The sequence below is a fragment of the Notolabrus celidotus genome, chromosome 7 (genome assembly GCF_009762535.1).
Source record: "Notolabrus celidotus isolate fNotCel1 chromosome 7, fNotCel1.pri, whole genome shotgun sequence".
Lineage (NCBI taxonomy): Eukaryota > Metazoa > Chordata > Actinopteri > Labriformes > Labridae > Notolabrus > Notolabrus celidotus.
The window spans coordinates 25,951,267-25,972,680 of record NC_048278.1 but is presented as its reverse complement, the minus strand read 5'-3'; the positions used below and the strand labels follow the sequence as shown (position 1 = coordinate 25,972,680).

Sequence of the window (21,414 nt, the reverse complement as noted above, 5' to 3'; positions counted from 1 at the left end):
CAGACGTTTTACTCGGAAGTGATATATGAACTAACAGATCTTTGACTAAGTGAAATAAACATCATGAGTGGTGACTTTCATAAGTTGGAGGACCTTGATTGAAGTGGTACTAATCACAGTTTTCTAGTTAATGGTAAGATGTAGAATAATTTTGTCAAGCTACTTTATTCTTTTGGGTTATACCAAGCCGCAACCTCCGGTCTAAAAAATATGAGTCCAATGCGGAAGTGTTAAATAGTGCAGTTCATGGAGGATCCCCTTGAGGCTGGCTCCTGGAAGTACCGGAAACCACATACACACCAATTTAAAAAAGACGATCTTTACAGCAGAAATAAACATATTTACAGCCTGGTACAAAAGATGAGTGTAGTCTCGATAGCTCATTTCTTGATTTTTTGTTTTTTTAATGCTCTACTACCCAGATGTAAACAAGTACAGATGACAGATGTCATTTCCCAGCATGGTACAGTAACCTCTTGACTGGAGTGATGAATAACCATCACAGGCATGTGGACGTTAACCTGCAAAGAGTACCGAAGGCTGTTGATGCTAGCTCTGCTAACTTTAGCCACACTCGGCAAACCAATTTGACATAGTTCACCTGCAGGCTCTGTGGTCCTGTGTTAAGCCATGTTAAAAAAATATTGGGCTTGATTTTGACTGTGTTCTGACCTCTGACCTCTACACCTGTTGGAATTTAGATTTTCATCAAAATGATTACAAAGAAATTGAGACATTTCACACAGGGTCAACATGTTTCTCTTCAAAATTTCAGACAGATGAACTGACATTTGAACAAAGGAGGACAATGTGAGGACATTGTAAAATGAATGCTAGATAACAGCCCTGTATCCAGAGTTGTCCATACTGCTCAACAGAAAACCAAAATTTGTTTTTTGTATTTGACCTGATCCTATAATACATAGTAAATATGAAATTATTCAAGTGAAATATATACTGTAATATAATTTACTTAGTACACAGTAACCTGCAAGCTCGCCCCTCTTTAGTCGTGATAGAAATGACAGATAAAGACTGTATGAATATCACTGGACCAGACGTGAGGCTGAAAACTACCAAGAAAAATGTTTTTACAGGAAGTGAGAAAAGAAGATATCGCGAATAAGAGCAAAAAAAACCACCCAGCCAGCCAGCACAGGGGTAGCAGATGACATTGATTTTTGAGGAGGAATTGCATTTAGCTAATCCGATTAGAGCTCCACTGCCCTCCCTATTTCCCCTTTGTTTTGTGGTTGGTCTCTATCTATTTATCTAAACGGGGACTCCCAGACTCCCACTGTGGGGGTCTCCCAGGATCAGCACACCACCACCCTGATCAGCACCTTGCATTTAGTGGAGTGGGGCACTATGCTTCTTCTAGATTGATTGTATAGCATGAACATGAGGATAAATGAGTGCACTTATTATTTGACTGAAGGAGAGAAGTTGTATTTATTATTCTTTACATTTTTATCTGTTTTTCATCTCAAACATCATCGGAACAGAATGCAGGACTATCTTTTGTGTTGATGTTACCGTGCCCCTTTCCAAAAGACTCTTTGTATGATGCTGCACCCAGTTAATACCATGTTACCTGTCACATTAGAAAAGCCCACCATGTTTTTGTACATTACCATAACATTTTCCCATACCCCACTGAGGCCAGGCCGAGCTGTGCAGTAGAAAGAAATTAGATTAGATCAGCGCTGATGCCTAAGCCACCCAAGGCAGTTTCTATATATTGTAGCAAGGCTAAACGTTCTTTTAAAAACCACAGAGACATATACTACCTCTGTCTAATGGTAACTGGATCTGTTGCAGAGCCCCATTTAAGGCCAACATACATCATCTTAATGCACAGACTGCATCCTGAATCTATGACGTTATGCTCTGCCCTGCTCTCCTACATAATTTCCAAAGCAGAGCGCCCTGAATGCAGCCTTTTAATTGCTAAAAATGCTAAATGTCAAATTAAGCTCAAACTAATGGGGTAGAAGGTCTTGCTGTGTGATCACTGGGAAAGAGGGAGGGAAAAGAGAGAAAGAGACGGACTACTGGTGCATTTAGAACAGGCTGTGCACTCAGAAAACAGCTATGGATTACCAATCACTGCTTCCCGCTACAGAAGATTAATGAGCACCCGTGTAGCAGGCTAATTTAGAACAATAACGCCTAATTAATTACAAATAATCAGCGTCTTTCTCTCCCTTTCCTTTCTTCCGCTCGCAATGACTCACTTTCTTTCTCCTCCTCCTTTGCAATTTCTTATTTTTCTCCTTTTTTTTTCATCCCTGGCTCTCTCATTTTCTTTGTTTCTTTCTCTGCTTTCTGTCCAAATAGCCTCAGGTAGAATAGCAGCAAAGTGAGACTAGTTTCACCCCCCACCCCCTCCTCCCCTCCACCTCCAGCCCATCTTTGACTTTCTGTCCTCCAAGCCCAGTGATTAATGCAGGGTCTTAAATTAGGCGTGGGAGGATTTGCCGATGCTGGACACGCACTCAGCACAGCCAGCAGACACACACTAATAGTATCTACTGCTAATCTATGACTGCTTACATGGATGGGCTCTTCCTCAAATGCCACTGCAGACCATTGTCGTTATAGACAAGCAGTCTGGTCTCTGGTATCAGATAGAAGACTGATAGAGGTTAGCAGACTGTGGGCTGCAGAGGGAAAAGTTTTAAATGTTCTACAGTTAGCCTCAGATGGCCTTAGTGGTTAGATGTAGTTAAAAACTCACAACTGAAATTCCAATTATTCATCTTGTTGGCTGGTCTAAAATCCCTTCAATGCGATTATAGCCTCATTTATATATTGTGCTTTTTTAAAACTTTGCCCTGTACAGTGACCTTAAGTGCTAAGAAAGGCGCCTTCAAATAAAAAGCATTATTATTATTATTATTATAGTCACCTTAAGTTAGCTCTACAATTTCTGAACATGGTAACCTTCAACATCATTTTCATGGAATAAGTAGCAGAAACCACCAGATGATCCTCCAGGATTAAAGTAAACCTCTGTTAGCCACATTACGTGGAAACATCCAACACAAATCATAGCCCGACTTCCTGGTACCACTCAAATGTCCTGTACTGACCATGAAGTAACAGCCTCCTTGGATGGTTCCATGTTTTGAGTGAAGTTGTATCGTACCAACTCAAGTGTGTTCCTGAAAAGAGCACTGCAGAACTAGCATACCGTGTGTCAACTAATGTTGGATGTCATTAGCAACTTGCAGACAACAACAAGAGGTCAAATTAGTCACATTAATACCACATCACATTAAATTAAAGCCTGCTGTGTATTTAAATTTGTTTTAGAAATGTTGACTGTTGTGATTTGTCCGTCTTATACTGTTTTTGTAGTTTTTTAAAAGTTTGTATCTCTCCAAGGCTGCTAACTTGGCCAGGTCTCTTGAAAAATACATTTTAATCTAAGTGGGACTTCTTGGTTAAATAAAAGTTAAAGAAATAAACAAATTTTAACCCTCCTGTTATTTTGCGGGTCAAATTGACCCTTTTAAAAGTCTATTTTAGGCAATATATGCCTTCCAAACCAGCTAAATGCTGCATCAAAATCTGGGCAGCATGTGACAGAAGAGGAGTCGTGTTCATTTATCAACATCACTTCATAAAAAAAAAAAAAATTCAAAATTTAAAAAAAAAAAAAAAAAAATCTATGTCTAATAAAACTATTGTATTTATATTTAGGGCTTTCCAATGTTCATTAAAAAAAGTTTTAACATGAATTTTAATGAAAAACAAGTGAGTTATCCTCATTGAACCATGATCTGAGAGTTAAAGAACACCATTGCACTAAATATTGATTTAAATGGTTAGTAATGGAGTAAAAATTACATAAAAAAAATGTGTATTGGGCTTTTTTTCGGTTCTGACACTTTTGAATAATTGAATATGTCCCAGGACAAATTGACCCAGGAACATTATTGCTGTTCCAGATAAACGAACAAAACTGGAGGGTTAAAACAACCTGCTGCTGTACTACCAATTCAAAATGAGTCAAAACCTGGTGGGAAGCAGACATGAGTTAATTAAAAGTTCTGATCATCACATTACCTTTTACCCTGGTCAACCATGTTCCTGAGTTATATGATGTCAAGTTTGTCAAATCAGGGGTGCCGGTTTGGCCTCATGGTTAAATTGCCCACCACGTGGACAGAGGTCATCGTCCTAAAGTGGACTGCCTGGTTCCATTTTTAACCTGTGGCCCTTTCCCACTCTCTCCCCCAGTTTCCTGCCTTATCCATTGTCATATCCTCTCAATAAGAGAATACAACCCCAGAAATATATTTAAGAAATCAAAAGTCTGTTAAATCAGCAAGTCAGATACTGGAATGTTGTAACTTAAGAGCCTTTACGTGGATTTATCCAGCAGTAAACTTTGGAAAAAGAAAAAAAAGTATTCCATTTGAATGCAGGGTTGACATTTTTGTACTCAAGTAAGATATAAAGAGAAGCTTTGTCACCATCTGACTAAGTGCTCTGATCACTTCCTTCATACTGAATGCTATTTTAGTGCTCTCCCTGTGTTCTCAGATTTTAGCAATCCAGGAAGTTAAATGTCATCATCAAAACACGAGTCATTATTATTCTTAGAAATTAAGGCTAGAGTCATAAAAGCAATACCTACATTTTTTGATTCAAGGTCATACAAGCTGAGAGACTGGTAGCATTCTCAAACGATATTGTTTTGTCTTTCAGGTGACCTTTGAGCAGCACAAAGAGAACCTGTCCCGTATGTTCCGTCAGTACCAGCGTCAGGAGTCCGGAGGCTCTCTGAGCACTATCAGAACCATCTCTGGAGTCAGTCAAAGCTCAGAGACCATGGAATGTGTAAACGGGCCGCCTGCGGAGGAGACGCCCCCCTCCACTGTCATTGAGCTCACCGTGGACGAGTCTACCCAGAAGCCCCTTGACTCAGCATCTGGTTCTGCCATCACTTCCATTCCACTGGAAGGTACAGGTGCACAGGGCTCGGCATCCATCACCGTGTCCAACATCCTCGCTATGGCCGAAGAAGAGAAGGAGTCTGTTCAGGAGGCTCCTGAGATTGAAAAGGAGACCGAAGCCAGTGTGACGCAAGAAAACAATGAAGAGGAACAGAGTGAGGAGGCCAACCAGCAAGAACCTGTGACAGAAGCATCAACAGATGAGAGCGCAGAAAAACTACAAACGCCAGCTAGCAACCAGGATGATACAGATAACTCAAAAACTGTGGAAGTGGTTGAAGACGTGACTACGACATCTGCAAGAGATGATGCACAGACTCCTGTGACAGAGGACGAAAAATCTGAGAGTGACCCCTACAAAGGTGAATCTTCAAACTCCATGACAGAAGACTCTTTGAATGAAACAGATTCAGAGGTACCGGTGGTTCCAGAACAAGAAGATAACACTCAGCAAACGTCCCCTGAGACTGCAGCCTGTGCAGAGAAGAGTGTGCAGGATGGAGCCTCCATTCCTCTAGAAGAGCAGGTTGAAGTGTCGTCTGTTAGTAACCAGATCCAAGCTAGTGATGCTGATGATAGCCAAGAGGAGTCCTCTGATGCTTCTGCTGCTACCAGAGAGGACGGGGAGGCTGGCAAGAAGGAGGAAGTGGAACACAAGCAGGATGAAAGCAAGGAAGAGGACCAGGACGGACAGGAGGTAAAGACAGAAGAAGACAAAGATGAGAAGGAGGAGGTCGACACGCAAGAAAAGACTGAAGAAAGTGAAACTGAAGAGAAGCAGGTTTCACCACCAGCTGAGACACCTGAACAAAGCGCAACAGAGCCAGCTGATGAAAAAGCTCCAGATGAAGAATCTTCCAAAGCTGAAACTGAAGACCAGCAACCCTCAGAAACAACACCGCCCTCTACAGCACAGGAGGCTGCAGAAGCATCAGACTCAGCCTCACCTGGTCAGCCTTCAGAGACCCAAGGCACCGCAGAAGAAGAAACACAGCCCACAGAGCCCACAGAAGAAGAAAGCAGCACCGCCGCGTCTAACTCTGGCACCCAGAAGAGTGTGGACTCTGTCAACAAGAGCAAAGAGGTCAAAATTGCCAGACTTGACGTGTCCAACGTGGCCTTAGACACAGAAAGACTTGAACTGAAGGAGACCTTGACGACAGTATGTCCTTTTATTCTGTCACTAAATGATCATGTTTATAATCAGCTATTTTCAGTTACACTTCTAATTCTTTATTTATTTTGCTGCAGGAAAGTAGCCAGGGCCAGTCTGCAGCAGCAGCAGGAGGGTCTTCAGGCCCACAGAGAGAAGGCAGCACTTCAGCCCCTCGCTCCACCATGTTTCGCATCCCAGAGTTCCGCTGGTCCCACATGCACCAACGCCTCCTCACTGACCTGCTCTTCTCCATCGAGACAGATGTCCAGATGTGGAGGAGGTGGGTTTAACAAAGCGCTGACTCTGACTTTAGGAGCGCTTCAGCTTACATTCATTTTGTTAATTGATTAATGGGAAAAGATTTATTGGCTTTTTGTTCCTCTGAGGAGCACACAGGAGATTAAATCTCCTAATCAGGTGTTACATGTGTCTGAAAGAGTCCTCCTGAAGTCTTTGTTTGCCAAGGTGAAGGTTTTCTAATAATCAAAAGGTACCTAACAGTAGACACTGTTATTTTTAGCATTTAGAAATAAGGTTTCAACATTGTATTTGCATTTACACTCATCAGTAATTGTAGTAGCCATAATCTGCAGTAATGCAGAGCACATTAAACTCAAAACCAAGTCTCCACAGATGTTTTCAGATTGATGTCTTACTGAAAAGACTTGACTTGGTGTGCACCAAAGCACAGTATCTTTTTAAAGTTAGTTCATATAGGATATTTTTATCCTTGAATATAAGAATTGAACAGCAAATAGGAATAATATGAACGGTCTGATCTGATCGTAACCCACAGTGTTATTTTTACCTCCATAAAACCCTCTCTTTAAATTTATTCACATGCCACTCTCCTCGTTCTTAGAGGATTTAATTATCTTACATTAGACTGTGCTTTTAAACTCTATCTATATGTTTGGCCTCTTCCTCTCAGTCACTCCACAAAGACCATCCTGGACTTTGTGAACAGCAACGAGAACGTGGTGTTCGTCCACAACAGCATACACCTCATCTCTCAGGTGGTGGACAACCTCATCATGGCTTGTGGAGGCATTCTACCTCTGCTCTCTGCAGCCACCTCCTCCTCTGTGAGTCTCCCCCTGTGTGCCTGTGTGTGTGTGTGTGTGTGTGTGTGTGCGTGTGTGTTTGTGCACTTAACTGTGACTGTGTATACATACAGTTTATGGCTCCAATCCCAGGAAGTTATCCATCTACATTGACCTTTCCCAATCTCATTAGCCTACAGTTAGCTGCTTCTTAACATTGTTAGTTTGTTTTTGTGTTGTCTGGGTTCGCTGATTGAGGCTCTCTTACATGATTCTTTGCCTCTGTCAATGATTTTACTGGCCTGACTAAGAAACAGGTTGATGTTCAATTTCATGTTTAATTGCATTCAGTTTGGTCTGTAACCAGATTTAAAACTGGAAGTAACAAAGCCAGGTTTTAAATGCTGAGCTACCAGGATGTTATTTGGACCACTTTGATATATATTTCATAAATACCCAAATTTTAGACTCTCCATTTTCAGGGTAGCTCAGTTTTTTTTTTCAAAGTTATATTTTTTGGCCTTTTTGCCTTTATTTTATAGGACAGCTGAAGAGAGACAGGAAATGTGGGGAGTAGAGAGCGGGGGAATACATGCAGGAAATGGTCAACCGGTCGGGAATCGAACCGGCGACCCCTGCGACGAGGACTGTGACCTCTGTATGTGGGGCGCTTAGACCGCTAGTCCACCGGCGCCCCAGGGTAGCCCAGTTTTGATGATGCTCTTGACAGTCAAGTTAAAGATCACATTTGCATAAACTATATAACTAGCAACTGCTGAGTTAAATAAATGTAAACAATTATTCCCTAATTTAAATTTGATTTGAATTTTTTTTTTTTAAGTTATATTTTTGGGTCTTTTTGCCTTTATTCGATAGGACAGCACCCCAAATTTGATTTGAATTTAATTTAATTTACATTATATGCATACCCCATAACAAACAAACAAACAAACAAACAAACAAACAAACAAATAAAACAAAAACAGACCAAAAAAATTAACAAACAGCAAAAAACAACTTATACCGACATTAATTCACTCATCAAACCGCCAAGCTCAATCTCAACAATTTCATATATCCTCCTTTCTAAATCAGCTGTATTCATTTCCTTTTTTTGGTCACCAGCATGAATTGGAGAGCATTGAGCCCTCCCAAGGCTTGACCGTGGAGGCTTCCATCACCTTCTTGCAGCGCCTCATCAACCTCGTGGATGTCCTTATCTTCGCCAGCTCGCTCAACTTCACCGAGATAGAAGCAGAGAAAAACATGTCGTCAGGAGGAATCCTCCGGCAGTGCCTTCGCCTTGGTACGTAACCTTCTGTTTCTGATTTTCAGTGTTTGATTTGATTTTCTATGTATTCCCAGCACAGCTCATGTATTTTTAATCTCATCCACTCTTCACCTTGTCTTGTTATTCTACATCTTGAGACCTGAATAACTTTTGTTATGTATCTGTCTTTCTACTCACCTGTGTCTCTCCTTTAATCTCCTCCTTTTACCAAGCCCTCTGTCCTCTCCTGCTCATCGATCCAGCTCATATCAGCAGACAGAAGCCTCTCATGTTAGCCTCAGTCATGGCTCCCTGTAGCCTTTTTGACCCTCCCTCCTGTATTCCCTCCTTCTCTCCTGCCCTCCTCCTCTCCTTCTCCATCCCCTCGCCCCCTTCACTCTGCTCGTATCAGCACTCTCTTATCTTGTTATTATAACCCCACTGCATGGCAACACTCTAAAATGGCTGCTACCATGATATAGTGAGCTCTACATAATGGCCTTGGCTGTACTGAAGTGCACCGTAGCCCAAGGCCTTTTTTCCGCCTTCTGTTGCAGGCTATTACCGTTTCCTCTGACAGCATCAAAAGCCAAGCCACGCTGCAGCTGAATAAAAGAACCAGAAATTCTTCAATTATTCATTTTATGTGGTGCACCTCTTCTGCAAACACAGATCAAGAAACACACACACTCACTCAGCGTGGAAGTGGTGCAATACTTCCGACACTGATTTAAATAATTCCTCCGTGCTCTGCTCCGTATCTGTAATGGTGCATATCAGGGTATCAGTTTTTGCTTTTAAAAATGTGTTGCAGTGTATGTTAGCGACAAAAAGCCTTTCAGAGTTCTAACTTGTGACACAAACAGCCCTTTTCCTCCCAGATATCACCGACCACTCTGCTGATGTCGGGGTTTTGCAGGAAAATAATGCCTCCGTACTACAGGTCCAGTTTTAGCAAGCAGCCGTTATGAAATGAATATTTGATGAGGTATGTGCTCCCCATTGCTGGCACCTAATCTGATTTTGGAAGACTGTAACAAGGTTTTAGCATCTCCCCCCCTCCACTCCCCCCTGGTTTTATAAATGGTTGTATGAGAGAGTAGTCCTAATGGAAAAAGCGAGCCCATTTCCAGACGGAATAATTCCCCTCTTCGTAATCTAAATGGCTCAGAGTTAACATTTGTCAGTTGTCAGGGTTACAGAGCAACTTGGGGAGGGGAGTGGGAGGGGAGTCCCACAGAGAAGCTGCGCATTGGATTCAGTTATAGTAAGTGTGCCAGTTTTGAACACTCAAAGTTGCCGGACCATCGGATATATATTTCTTCGCGACACAAGGACACGTCTTGCTGCCTACTCAGCATGTGTGCAGCCTGGCAGTGTCATTTGTTATGGGAGCTGCACACAGTGGGTATGATTCAGGAGCGCACCCTTGCACCGTGACCTTGGGTGGAGAGGTGGAGCAGGGAAGAGTGAACGGTGCTGCCAGAGTTGGCCAGTGCACTGACCTTGTCATGGCCTCACTTTTTCTCCTTCGTTTTTGTCTCTCTCAGCTACTCCTGATGTGATTTTCTAAAATCATGAGAAATGTTCCGAAGAAATTGTTTTTTTTTTCCTACTCTGCTTACCCTCTCATCTAAGAGACATCTGTGTAACACTGCTTGATATTTCTATGTAAAATGCCTTTTATGTACATGAGGTCACAGTATCCTTCTCCATCTTTCCCCAGTGTGTGCTATGGCTGTGAGAAACTGTCTGGAGTGTCAGCAAGCCCAGGTTAATTACAGCAAAGAGGGATCAGCACGGAGCCACACAGCCATGCCCAACACTATGCTGGGAACAGCCAAGTCTGCCTCTGCACAGGCAAGTTACACAAATCATCTCATTTTAATATCCTACTGTTTTTCTACCTGTTCCAAACACACATTCTCTCACCCTTGCATAGGTCGTTCACTTTCTGTTATCCCGAGCTACATCTTCCTCTGCCTTAGTAAACCAGAGGGAGCTTTGTCCTTTGTCTTCCTCACAAACCACCAAGTGTTATTGCATTAGCTCATATCTTATTGTATTACCACACTGGTTGCTATTTGTGACACCAGACGAGGCCTTTTGTCATTGGCCCTTTGATCTGATACAGTGTCTTCCAGTAAAGTCACGTTGTTCTTCCCTGAACTGAGTGTTAAAGCTCATTTATAATGCAGTGGCTCCATAGAAAAGCCATTATGTTAAGGACATGATCCCAGGAGGGTTGGCTTCCCTAAGCTGTGAAACTGTATCCTACTCCAAGCAGTGCACATGGATTAATAAACATCACGATTGGTGTAAGAATGCATGTGTCGCTTGCACTTCAGATGGAAACAATAATAGACTCCTTGTAGTAATGGTTTGACTATCACACATGCCTGCAGAGTCCTGTGGATGCAGTGACAGGTGGAATGTCTCCAATCAGAGACCTGGACCGACTCCTTCAGGACATGGACATCAACCGCCTCAGGGCTGTTGTCTTCAGAGATATCGTGAGTGTTGCAGAAAACACATTTATAAAAACAAACACAAAAAAAAAAACCACAAAAAAAAACACCCTGTTACAGCTTTGTTGAGGACACAGACACAGAGATCGTTTAGTGTATGTTGTTTGTTTCAGGAGGACAGTAAGCAGGCCCAGTTTTTGGCGCTTGCCGTTGTGTACTTCATCTCAGTGCTCATGGTGTCAAAGTACCGCGACATCCTGGAGCCCCACAATGACAAGAAACACCCTCAGAGATCGCAGTCTGCAAGGAGCACAGGTACACAGCAGCTCATTTATGTTCTTTTTTAAAGGGTTTTACTGATGGCAGCAAAGAATAACCTACATCCAGAGATAATCACAGAAGATGTTTGGAGTTGTAGATTTATTATTACAGAGGACCCTACAGAGAAAACATAGATATAACAGTCCGCAATAGTAGGAGTATTTATCTTCATGGGAAGACAACTGCAATCCCTGATGCACTAGTCACTAATCTTTGCCAGCATATTTTTATTGCTCACATTTCTTCATTATTCCTCGTACCTCCATAGACAGCGGTGCCATTTCCGGAGGACTAGAAGTGGAGAACGGTGTCTCTCTCCGCCGATACGACTCTGGCATCGGTGACGATCACACCTCAACCGCCGCCAGCGAGGCTGACCTGTCCTCCTCCGGCATGACTCACGGTCCAGACGCCATCTCAGAGGCCTTGTCCACGCTGTCCTCCGAGGTCAGACCTTCTCTACCCGCCGATTCAAAGGGCAAGAACGTGAAGGACATCCTGCGCAGCCTCGTGAGCACTCCCGGTGACGACGTCATGGTGGACCCGGGTCTGCTGCCACCAGCTTTCCTCGGAGTTGTGGGTGACGCAGCAAGAGATTCGCCCCAGTTCCGCTCGTCATTCGATAGGTGAGGACTCAGGGTTAAACATAGGTTGACATATAAACAGTATTTTACTTGTCTATTTAAAGATCACATGTTTCTGCTCTGTGCAGTTGACATTGTGGGAAAAACCAAGGCTTAAACTTCTCCTCTGTTGACATGAGCGCAGCCCTGACAGCTCCATCACTTTCTCAAGAGCCCATATGGTGTTTATATGCCTGTGATTCTCAAGCTTCACAGTTTTACAGTTTCATACATTTTATTCCAACATAACTGCAGGGGACCTTTGAAAGTCAGACCTTGAAGACATCTCGGCTCGGTATTCTCAGAGGAGGCCTTTGGTGGATCTTGAAAAACATTCTGTAACAGAAACCCTTTTGAACCGGGGAATCTTAGCCTTCGACTCTTTCCCCCCCTTACTCTCATTGTTCTTTCTTTTAGCTGTCAATGCATACCCTCATCCCAAGCAAACTACATTACAAAGAACCTGTCTTGAGGAAAACAGGATGAAGAGACTGCGAGGCGTAGCTGGCAGGAAGCTGTTTCTTTTCACTGTGTCACTGATATTTAACTACGTTCTTTTTCATCTCTCCTGCTGCTTGTCTTTCTCTGTCTAACACTCGAAGTGGTATCCTCCTTTTCCTGACATAAAAGCTGCAGAATTTGCATTAACCCTGGAGGTGCAAGGGGTGAGCAGTCAGGAATAGGGCTTCAAAAGCAGAGCAGGGTACTGGAGCCACAGACGGGCCCAGGTGAGAGAGGATGGTCACTGGTCTGGTTTGCATTTGAAGTGTTGCCTCTGAGACAGGCGTTCACAAACGGCAGAGGGGGGGGGGGCGAGGATGAGAGGGACTCTGAGAGAGAGAGTGATGGGGGGGGAAAGGGGGGGGGAAGAAGTCTCTATGGGGGTGATGTCAAGTCAAAGTTCTCATGTACTGAAGAAAACATTTCTCTCTTTCTCTGTCTCTCACAAACACACTTAGTCAGTCTGCCTGCCCCCAACTGTGGGAATTCCACGGCATCTCTGTGATCGCGTGTCTTTATCTGAGGAATGCTTTGTCAGGTCTCAGGGCGCTCCTCATATCAGGGGGATTAGACTGGCTCCTGTCCGCTGAGCACACTCAGTAGGAAGAGAGGACGTCATGAGAGCTGGAGAGCATAGACTAACAGCTTGCTGCCTATGGGAGCCTCTTCATGCAGGGTGGAGAGACCAGGCACAGATGGCAAAACTTCTCCCCAGCTTCTGTTTATGAGAAGATAGAAGCTTAACATGAGGGTGTTCAAACGTAAAAACACTGTATGGCTGCTACTGATTGATCTTTATTATTTTTATACTACTCATAAAACTAAAGCTAAAAAAACTTTGGTTGAAATACTGTCTGGCAGCTTTAATCTTTGGTCAAGTTTAAGCATGACAGTGGAGGATTTCATTTCTATTATGGCCAATGCGTCCCATAAAAATCCCAAGCTCTCATCGTCTTTCCCTCTGGTCCTGATGGTCCCATGTTGTAGGGTTCCAACTGAGGATGTAAATCTTTAAAATGCAGTCCCAAATGCATATTTCAAAATAAAACCAAGGCTAAATTATTTAACGTAACCAACTGAGCTCTCCTGGTCAAAGCACATGTGCTTTTTGAGGAAATGGCTCGAGCTTTGGAGAAATTAGTATTAGATGCTTGATTTACGTAGATGGAACTAGTCACTCAGGTTTTTTTTTAAGTTATATTTTTAGGGCCTCTTCACCTTTTTAATAGAGAGGAGAGGACATCATTAGAACTGGAAACTGGGAGATAGAGTGGGGAAAAGACAAGGGAAAGGGGCCGTAGGCTGGAATTTAACCCGGAATGCCCACTACATGGGCGCGAGATTTTACCATCAGGCTAAATCTGCACCCAGGTTTAAGACTTCCTGAACAATACTGAAGGTCGGTAGCACACAATTAGGCAATATCATGCTGTGCATACACTTTGCTTACTAGTTGCTTTGTTGAGTATAACTTTAAAAGCCTTCTCCTCTCGCCCTTATCCCATAAAAGTTGATTACAAAATAAAAAGCATCCAATTAGGATGTCCTGAGGAGAAACCATCAACGTAAAAAGTGATATATTCCCCTCCATTATGTAATTTTTTAAAACTCAAATATTTGATATTTTGAAAATGGAAAGAAAATTGTCAGTCTGACAATGGAGACGAGTGTAAAGAAGAAATTGTATCGGTGTGTTAACATCTAAAATTGCGCCAAATTGCAGCAAAACTTTAGGAATCCTGATCCAGCCAATGCCATGTTGTTTGATCAGTGACCTAAACGTTGAATAATTATCAGAGCTTAACTTAGGGATACTTCACGTGACATTTTCAGGGTTAATGAATGCAGTCATGCAATACTTACTCCCTCTAAATTCTCCCCAAACTCAAACCTCTCTGTCTGAGCAGAGATGCTTCTCAGTCAAATCTGCCCTTCAATCCATTCATTCACTGACTTTAATCCTATATTTATCCTCTTATCTCAGTTTACCCCTCCATATCAGCGCTCTGTCTCTAGTCCTTACCCTCTACAATTCCACCCACCATACATGAAGACATGTTTATTATCTTGTTGTGGCTTCTATCACTGCCCAGCATCTCCCACAAACCAGTAAGTCTCCCAGTGACATCAGCACAAGCCAGAGCTGACATTCTATACTGACATCTCCTGCCAAAACACAGCAACTTTTCTCTCACCCAGAGGGCTGAATTTACGAGTCCAGCATATGAGAGAAGTCGGGATCCCCCAGATAAAAACTGGGGGGGCTGGTCAGGGGGTGAAGTATCCCCTCTGATTTATTTGCCAGTTGAGACCTGCTGGATTTCTCCCATCCATTTCTCAGCCGTGCCCCTGTTATGACAGCCAGTCTGCAAATATTTGCTGACACTAACCAGAACTAAACAGTGTCATTGTACAAGCCGGTGATTTAGGCCGCATGGTCCTGCAGACTATGTGTGTTAGACGTTGGGATATACATGGTGCAGTTGTTTGCATTCCTGCTAGTAGTCTCTGCATGCATGTGAGGGGCAATGTACAGATGAGTTGATGTTTAAGTGTTGTTAATGGGCTGCTTAGGAAGAGGCTAAGCATGTCAGACACAAACATAACTGGGAAAAGGAAGGCCTCCATCCCTCCCTTTCACTTTTTAAATGACACTTAGAAAAGTTAACTTCTGTGAATGAAGTTTTCAGCTCTGTGAAAGCATGAGGTATACACCGAGTTCACACAGTGTGATGCACCTGATATTGATTCTGCACCAAACCTTCAGGCTAATCAGCTTCTCTATACCTTGATTTGGTGTATGGCAGTAAAAATCTGGCTTTTTTTTTTGTTTTATTTAGATACATTTTCAATGTGGCAAAGGACTTCAGTTGGTTAGAGTTACTGGCGAAAATATTCAACTCAAGTTAGAGTACAGTGACTTCAATTAAAACTTACATAAGTGGAAATAAAACTATCTGTAAAAATACCAGTGAATAAACTTAAATCAAAGTAAAATGTACTTTGTTTAAAGTGTAATTTAAGTACTACTACTACTACTAATAATAATAATAATACATTTTATTTAAAAGCGCCTTTCTCAACACTCAAGGTCACTTAACAGAAGGATTAAAAACACAATAAATAAAATAACACAAAAAATACATAAAATCAACAATCAAAAGTAACAGCAAGTTAAAATGAAGCAATGAAATACTGAGTGCTGAGTACTTGTTTTTAACCTGGGGGGTTAAAAAGTAAGATTTAACCTCCTATTAATGTAAAAGCATGTCTTCCCATTCTAATTGTTCAAGATTCAAGATTTAAGATTGAAGAAAGTGAGCTCACACACACAAGGAATTTGACGTGGTGATTAGAATAGCGGTACTCAACAAGACAGCAAGGGCAATACATATAGAAACCTAAATCTAAATCTAAAATTTGAAATAAAAATACTGTCAGAAAAATCTGTAAAAATATAATAAAAGTACTTTTTAATGACAGAAATAAATGTGCATATGCCAGAGAGCACATTTTAGAAGATGAATTGTTGAAGTAAAACCAATAGGATACCATAGATGTGTGAAGGGATTTGGTTGAACTATCCAGGGTGAAGTTATTTGATATTTTTATTGCATCTATCTTGCACGAGATGTGGATTTTGTAATGGCAATGATCTGCTGATGAGTTTTTTTAACCTTTGACCCAGGGTTGGACAAATCTATAAATATACTAAATTCAACTTTACCAAAGTCCTTCTTGTTGTGATGTCATGTGTTCCTCAAATCCGCTACATGTTAGTTCACCTGACCCCAAAGTGGTAGAAATGAGCCAATCAGCTGGCAGTCACGCTGTTGATGGAAAGCTTGTATCCTTTTATCTTTTCACTCAGTAACAGACGGGATGTAAAATGTAGCAAAGTACATTACATCCCATGGAAAATACTGAAGTAAAGGTACAGATTCTACGTTCTACTCAAAGAGGTAGAAAAAAGTGCTAAATTACAGCGACATGAGTAAATGTGATTACTTTGATTTGATTTGATTTGATGTCTTTATTTTGAACATGTAAAAGTAAAATAGAAAAAAACAAAAAAAAAAAACATACAAGTAGAAATTAAGAAATAGTTATACAAAAGAAACAAAATCAATCAGTTCCATAGCACAACTAGTTTTACTTAACATTGTTGAACGTTATGTTGGAGCCCATTCAATGTCACTTTTAGACCTCAACTCAACTCAACTTTATTTATATAGCACCTTTCATACATAAAAACATGCAGCCCAAAGTGCTTCACTGAATAACAGAGAGACAGAAAACAACAGCAATGGTAAAATTAGAAAAGGCATGGTTGTAAATAAAATATTTAAAAATAAAATAAAATCAATACAGTAAAATTAACAAAATAAGTAATAGTGGAAAGAAAAGTTAAAAATAAGGTAGTGTTAACGAGATCAGATGAATACAAGAAATAAATAGATAAATAAATAATTTAATAAGATAATATATGTTAAAGCAATGATTCAAATAATAATGGTTAAAATAATAATAAAAATAATAAAAATGATAATGCAGTCCAGGTCTAAAAATAGATTACTCCAAATTAAAAGCTAGATTCAAAAGGTAAGTCTTAAGTTTACTTTTAAAAATATGCCTGCCATTTGTTCTGCATTAATAACAACCAATCAAATGAGTTTCTGATCTAAACATCATGCACGACCAGCACACCATTCTCACAAACTCAAATGAAAAACATTAAAATTACTGCTTTTCTCATACTCTTCAACACTTCAGTTCAAGCTTCTTCACTCATTAATCACTGATGACACTGAGGTCATGCCCCTCCCACACCAGCCATCAGTGTCCAATCAGAGCTGGAGTGACTTCAGATGTGATGGACTTTATTAGAGATGATTTGAAAGACGTGTTTCATTCAAATGAATCTGTGTCTGCTCAGTGAATAACATTTTGGACATGCACAGGGTTGCATTAAATGAGGGTGAAACAGGAGATCAAAGCTCCTCTGGGTGTCCTCTCCCCTCCCTCACATGACCGGTCTCTGAGGTTAACCCTCTTGAGAATCATATTTTTACACACACACACACACACACACACACCTCTGATACTCTCTCACTCATTCTCACACTTGTTTTACCTGAAATAGCAGAGATTACTGGAATCACAGTGTTTACTGCACTTATCTGTTGCAGGTTAAAGCCTTTAAATAATTCAGCACGCACACACAGACACACAGACACACACACACTCAGCCCTGGGCTCCTGTTTGTGGGTTGAGTGGGGCCGCTGACGGCTGATTAATCGACTGGGGCGGCCCACTCATGATAAGTGTGGCTAATGACCTGCTGAATAATTCACCGGGCCTTTGCTGGGGAACAGATGGAAGGCCAAACACATACACAAACTTTCTCACTGGCACACTCGTACATACTTGCGCATTCATTTGTACACTTATATGCATATATTCAAATATTTATACTCACACATCTTCCCTGCACACACACCAGGGGTCCTCTGTCATCCCATCTCTCTCCCCTGCTGTTCACACTCGGGGTGCTTCATGTCAGCGCTGCCCTCATTCCCTGATACCACCGTATCAGAGCCGGAAAAAGTCTCCAGAAACTTCCACCCCTTCAAGAATATCAATACCCGTTTCTCTCTGCTCCATCACTACTCCAGTTTTTATGCAGCACTCTGGACCTTCTCAGCGTGTGTTTACATTTTACACACACCAGTCGAGCCCCTTGGAGCTGTAGGCAAAGGTCAACTGTCAGGATTTAACATTCACAGTTACTTTTAATAGATCTGATCAGCTGCCTTAAATCAACTGAGAGCAGTCTTTGATACTGCAGCCAGGTATCTGTCTGCACCACAGGGAGCCAGACCCGACCATGCCTTTTGTGTGTGTTCAGAAAACCACGCACACACACAAACTCCAGGAATGTTTGCACGGGTGTCTGTGTTCTTCTGCTGTTTTTTTACTCATTCAGATCTTGTTCATTTCATGTATGCTCGCATATCTCGGTAATCCTGCAGAGGTTTGTGTCTCTGAGAGGGAGCAGTAGCCAGTGATTAGACCCCTCTCCCCCCTGTGTCAGCACTGATAAGCGGGGCCAGGCTCTCTTTGATATGGCCAGTGGTCTGTCAGAGCCTAGGCCTAAACTGACAGCTTATCTGCATGCTGCTCTCCTCCCATCTGCTGTTCTCCGGATGGGAATTGAACTCCACTCACTTGTACCACATCAGTACGAGAAACACTTCCTGTTACTCTGCTGGACGGGCCGTCTGAAGCAGCAGTGTTATCATTGCACAGATAGCTGTGTTTAGAATTGTAAGATAGCTGTCATTGGTTAGGGATCGTACACAACAGATTAAGAAAGGTGTGCCAAGTCATTTTAGTGATAGTAAAGGTAAGAATTTGCCCTAGAAAGCCTGAAACTGTCATTTAGACCAACTTTCTTTAAACATAATACCTAGCTAGCTCAACCTTACTTTTTTATTTTTTGTATATATATTTTATTCATTTTTACACATAAACACAGAAAAAAGACAGCACAGATGTAGTCAAATTACTGAATAAAAATAAAAATACACATATAAAAACAAGAATAACATACATGGGTCATAATAACATATATCATATCAGATACAATCTTATCTATCTAAATTACATGCCAAAGCAAAATGAGGTATTTTTGAAGATAAAATGTGGGCACCCTTTCTGTAGTAAGCCAACCAGATCAGTGGGAAGATTATCTATGAAAGGTTGCCAAATATTATAAAATAGGTTGCCATTGCCTTTTAATTTAGCACTGAGGTGTTCCATAGGAAAAGCCTTGAATGTTTCTCTGTACCACTGCATGGCCGATGGAGACTTCCTCTGAATCCGCTGAAACAGTATACATCGCCTCGCTAGGAGCAGAAGTTTACCCATAAGGACGAGCTGTCCTTTTGATAGAGAGAACTGTTTTGGATGTACGTTCAGGCCAAAACAATGCTGGCTCTAGTTTTATTGTTCTGTGAAAAATTAAGCCAAGTTCCTGGGCAATATTTTTCAACCTTACTCAGGGTTCCCACGCATCCTGGAAAACCTGGAAAACAGTTTACCAGTTGTCCAGTACTTGAAAACACCTGGAAAATGGGAGAAAAAGTAAAATGTCCTGGAAAATCACAGATTGTCCTGGAAATTACTATCGTATTGTGATCCAAGTATTGTGAGGTTCTTGCCAATATTCAAACCTAATCGGCACAGGTCATGAAAAACGTTTAAAACAATATGTGCCCCAGCATATTGTTGCATTTTAGAGTGCTTGCTTCAAATGCAAATGCGAACACACAAATACACTTACTTCTGGACTCAAAATGGAAAAATACCAGCACCAGGTAGCTGCTTGCTTTGTGGTACCTTAATGTGTCTACTGATTTGTATTTTCAGCCAGTTAAGTGGCTTTACACTGTAAATAATCCTCCAGTCTAATGGATCAATGATAAGGTTTATGTTGCATCATTCATTCTGTGTACCTCAGAGTATTATGAGGCTGGCTATGAATAACTTTTTCAGCTTCTTCATCTTACAAAAGCTCTGTCTAGTTGAGGTTTAAATTAATAATTCATCTCATCTCTCTTCAGGAGTGTCATTGTTGTACCCAAGAAAGCGGGCGTGACACCATCTCCAAGCGCTTCCACCCCTGTCCCAGCAGCCACTGCTGCATCTGTGTCTGGCGGGACACCCATGGACAGTGTAGCTGTGGTGTCTTCTGGTGATGCCTCTCAGAGCACTTCTGCAGAGTCTGCAAGTGAGTACACACAGACCCACAAAAAGAAGAAGAAGAAGAGCATTGTTTGTGTGAGAGCATGTTAGTCATGGCCTGTGTGAGCCTGCCGTGAAAAAGTCAATATTTATTGAGAGAGTTTGCTTCTCTGTGTGTCTGGCACAATAATACTGCTGTGCTTGTATAATGTAATCCAGTTATCAGAGGACTGAGAAGGCAGCATGAAATGTGAGATGCACACTCATTCAGCTGTAATTGCTAAGGCAGCAATAATTCAGGTTGTTATAAAGCTAAAGGAGAGAATTTCAAAATAAAACTAAACATGAAAAAAGCAAAAATGATATGAGAGATAAAAATAAAATTAAAGTATTTTTTATTTTATTGCTATTCAAAATAAAGTCATTTTAGACACAATAAAATATTAAAGTCATTCCTTTCTTTTTTTTACTGCACACTGCCTCTCATTCAGCAGTGACATAATTATGATTGGAGGGATTTCCTGTCACCTTTCTGCCTCTGTGAATGTGATTCATAGTGTCATGTTTTTTCATTGAGGAGTAAGTGTGAGTTTAAGAGTCCAGAGAATGTCGTTTGTGTGTTTTAGGAGGTCGTGCATTCACTGTAAAATCAGGTTAGGGAGTGTGTATGTGAATGCCTGAGTGTTAGTAATAACTGTTAAAGCCATTTGCATACAGCGCTGCGTGTCAGTTAGCAACGTTGAGTAAATACGCTTTGTGAGCGTGTGTGTTTTAGTGGGGCAGTGGGAGGACTAATGGAGACGTTCATTTACTCCTCTTTGTTTGAAGGAGCTACTTCAGCTCGAGAGGGGGACTCTCACCAGGCCCACATGGTGCTGCTTAACACCTTACACACACACACACACACACACACACACACACATATATGCACACACATTCCAGCCTTCATTGCACTGTCTGTCATTCCTAAAGAGTTATCCCTGCTCGGAGACTGTCCCGGCTGGAAAAACAAGCCCGCTGAAACACCAGAGGAATCCCCCTCCTCCATATTCAGCTGGGCATTAGCTTATTTATGAGCCACAGGGAAGTGAATTTACTGCCAGATCAATCAAACACGGACTTTGTACCTTGTCTCCAGAATGAAGTCGTAAAGCACCTTTTAGCTGTATAATGAAACAGTCACAAAAACAGCCCAGAGGAGTAAATTGGAATGTAATGACTTAATGAGGGAAAACATCTTGAAGAAATAGTTAGCATTTTTCAACACTCAACATTCACGCAGGTGCAATCACAGAAAATATTTATTCATTGGCTTACT

General features: G+C 41.5%; 1 protein-coding gene across 4 annotated transcripts in view; it reads left to right on the top strand.

Annotated features, from left to right (window-relative positions):
• The window catches only part of lrba (LPS responsive beige-like anchor protein), a 231,454-nt gene that overhangs the window by 68,038 nt on the left and 142,002 nt on the right, over nt 1-21,414 (top strand). For 3 of the 4 annotated variants that reach the window (XM_034687799.1, XM_034687797.1, XM_034687794.1), the window contains exons 22-30: nt 4,720-6,129; nt 6,219-6,403; nt 7,055-7,208; nt 8,292-8,472; nt 10,163-10,296; nt 10,842-10,949; nt 11,078-11,219; nt 11,494-11,851; nt 19,976-20,142. In XM_034687799.1, coding sequence (XP_034543690.1) covers nt 4,720-6,129; nt 6,219-6,403; nt 7,055-7,208; nt 8,292-8,472; nt 10,163-10,296; nt 10,842-10,949; nt 11,078-11,219; nt 11,494-11,851; nt 19,976-20,142 — 2,839 coding nt within the window. The remainder of the gene's footprint in view (nt 1-4,719; nt 6,130-6,218; nt 6,404-7,054; nt 7,209-8,291; nt 8,473-10,162; nt 10,297-10,841; nt 10,950-11,077; nt 11,220-11,493; nt 11,852-19,975; nt 20,143-21,414) is intronic. The other variant, XM_034687798.1, reaches the window with a different exon arrangement.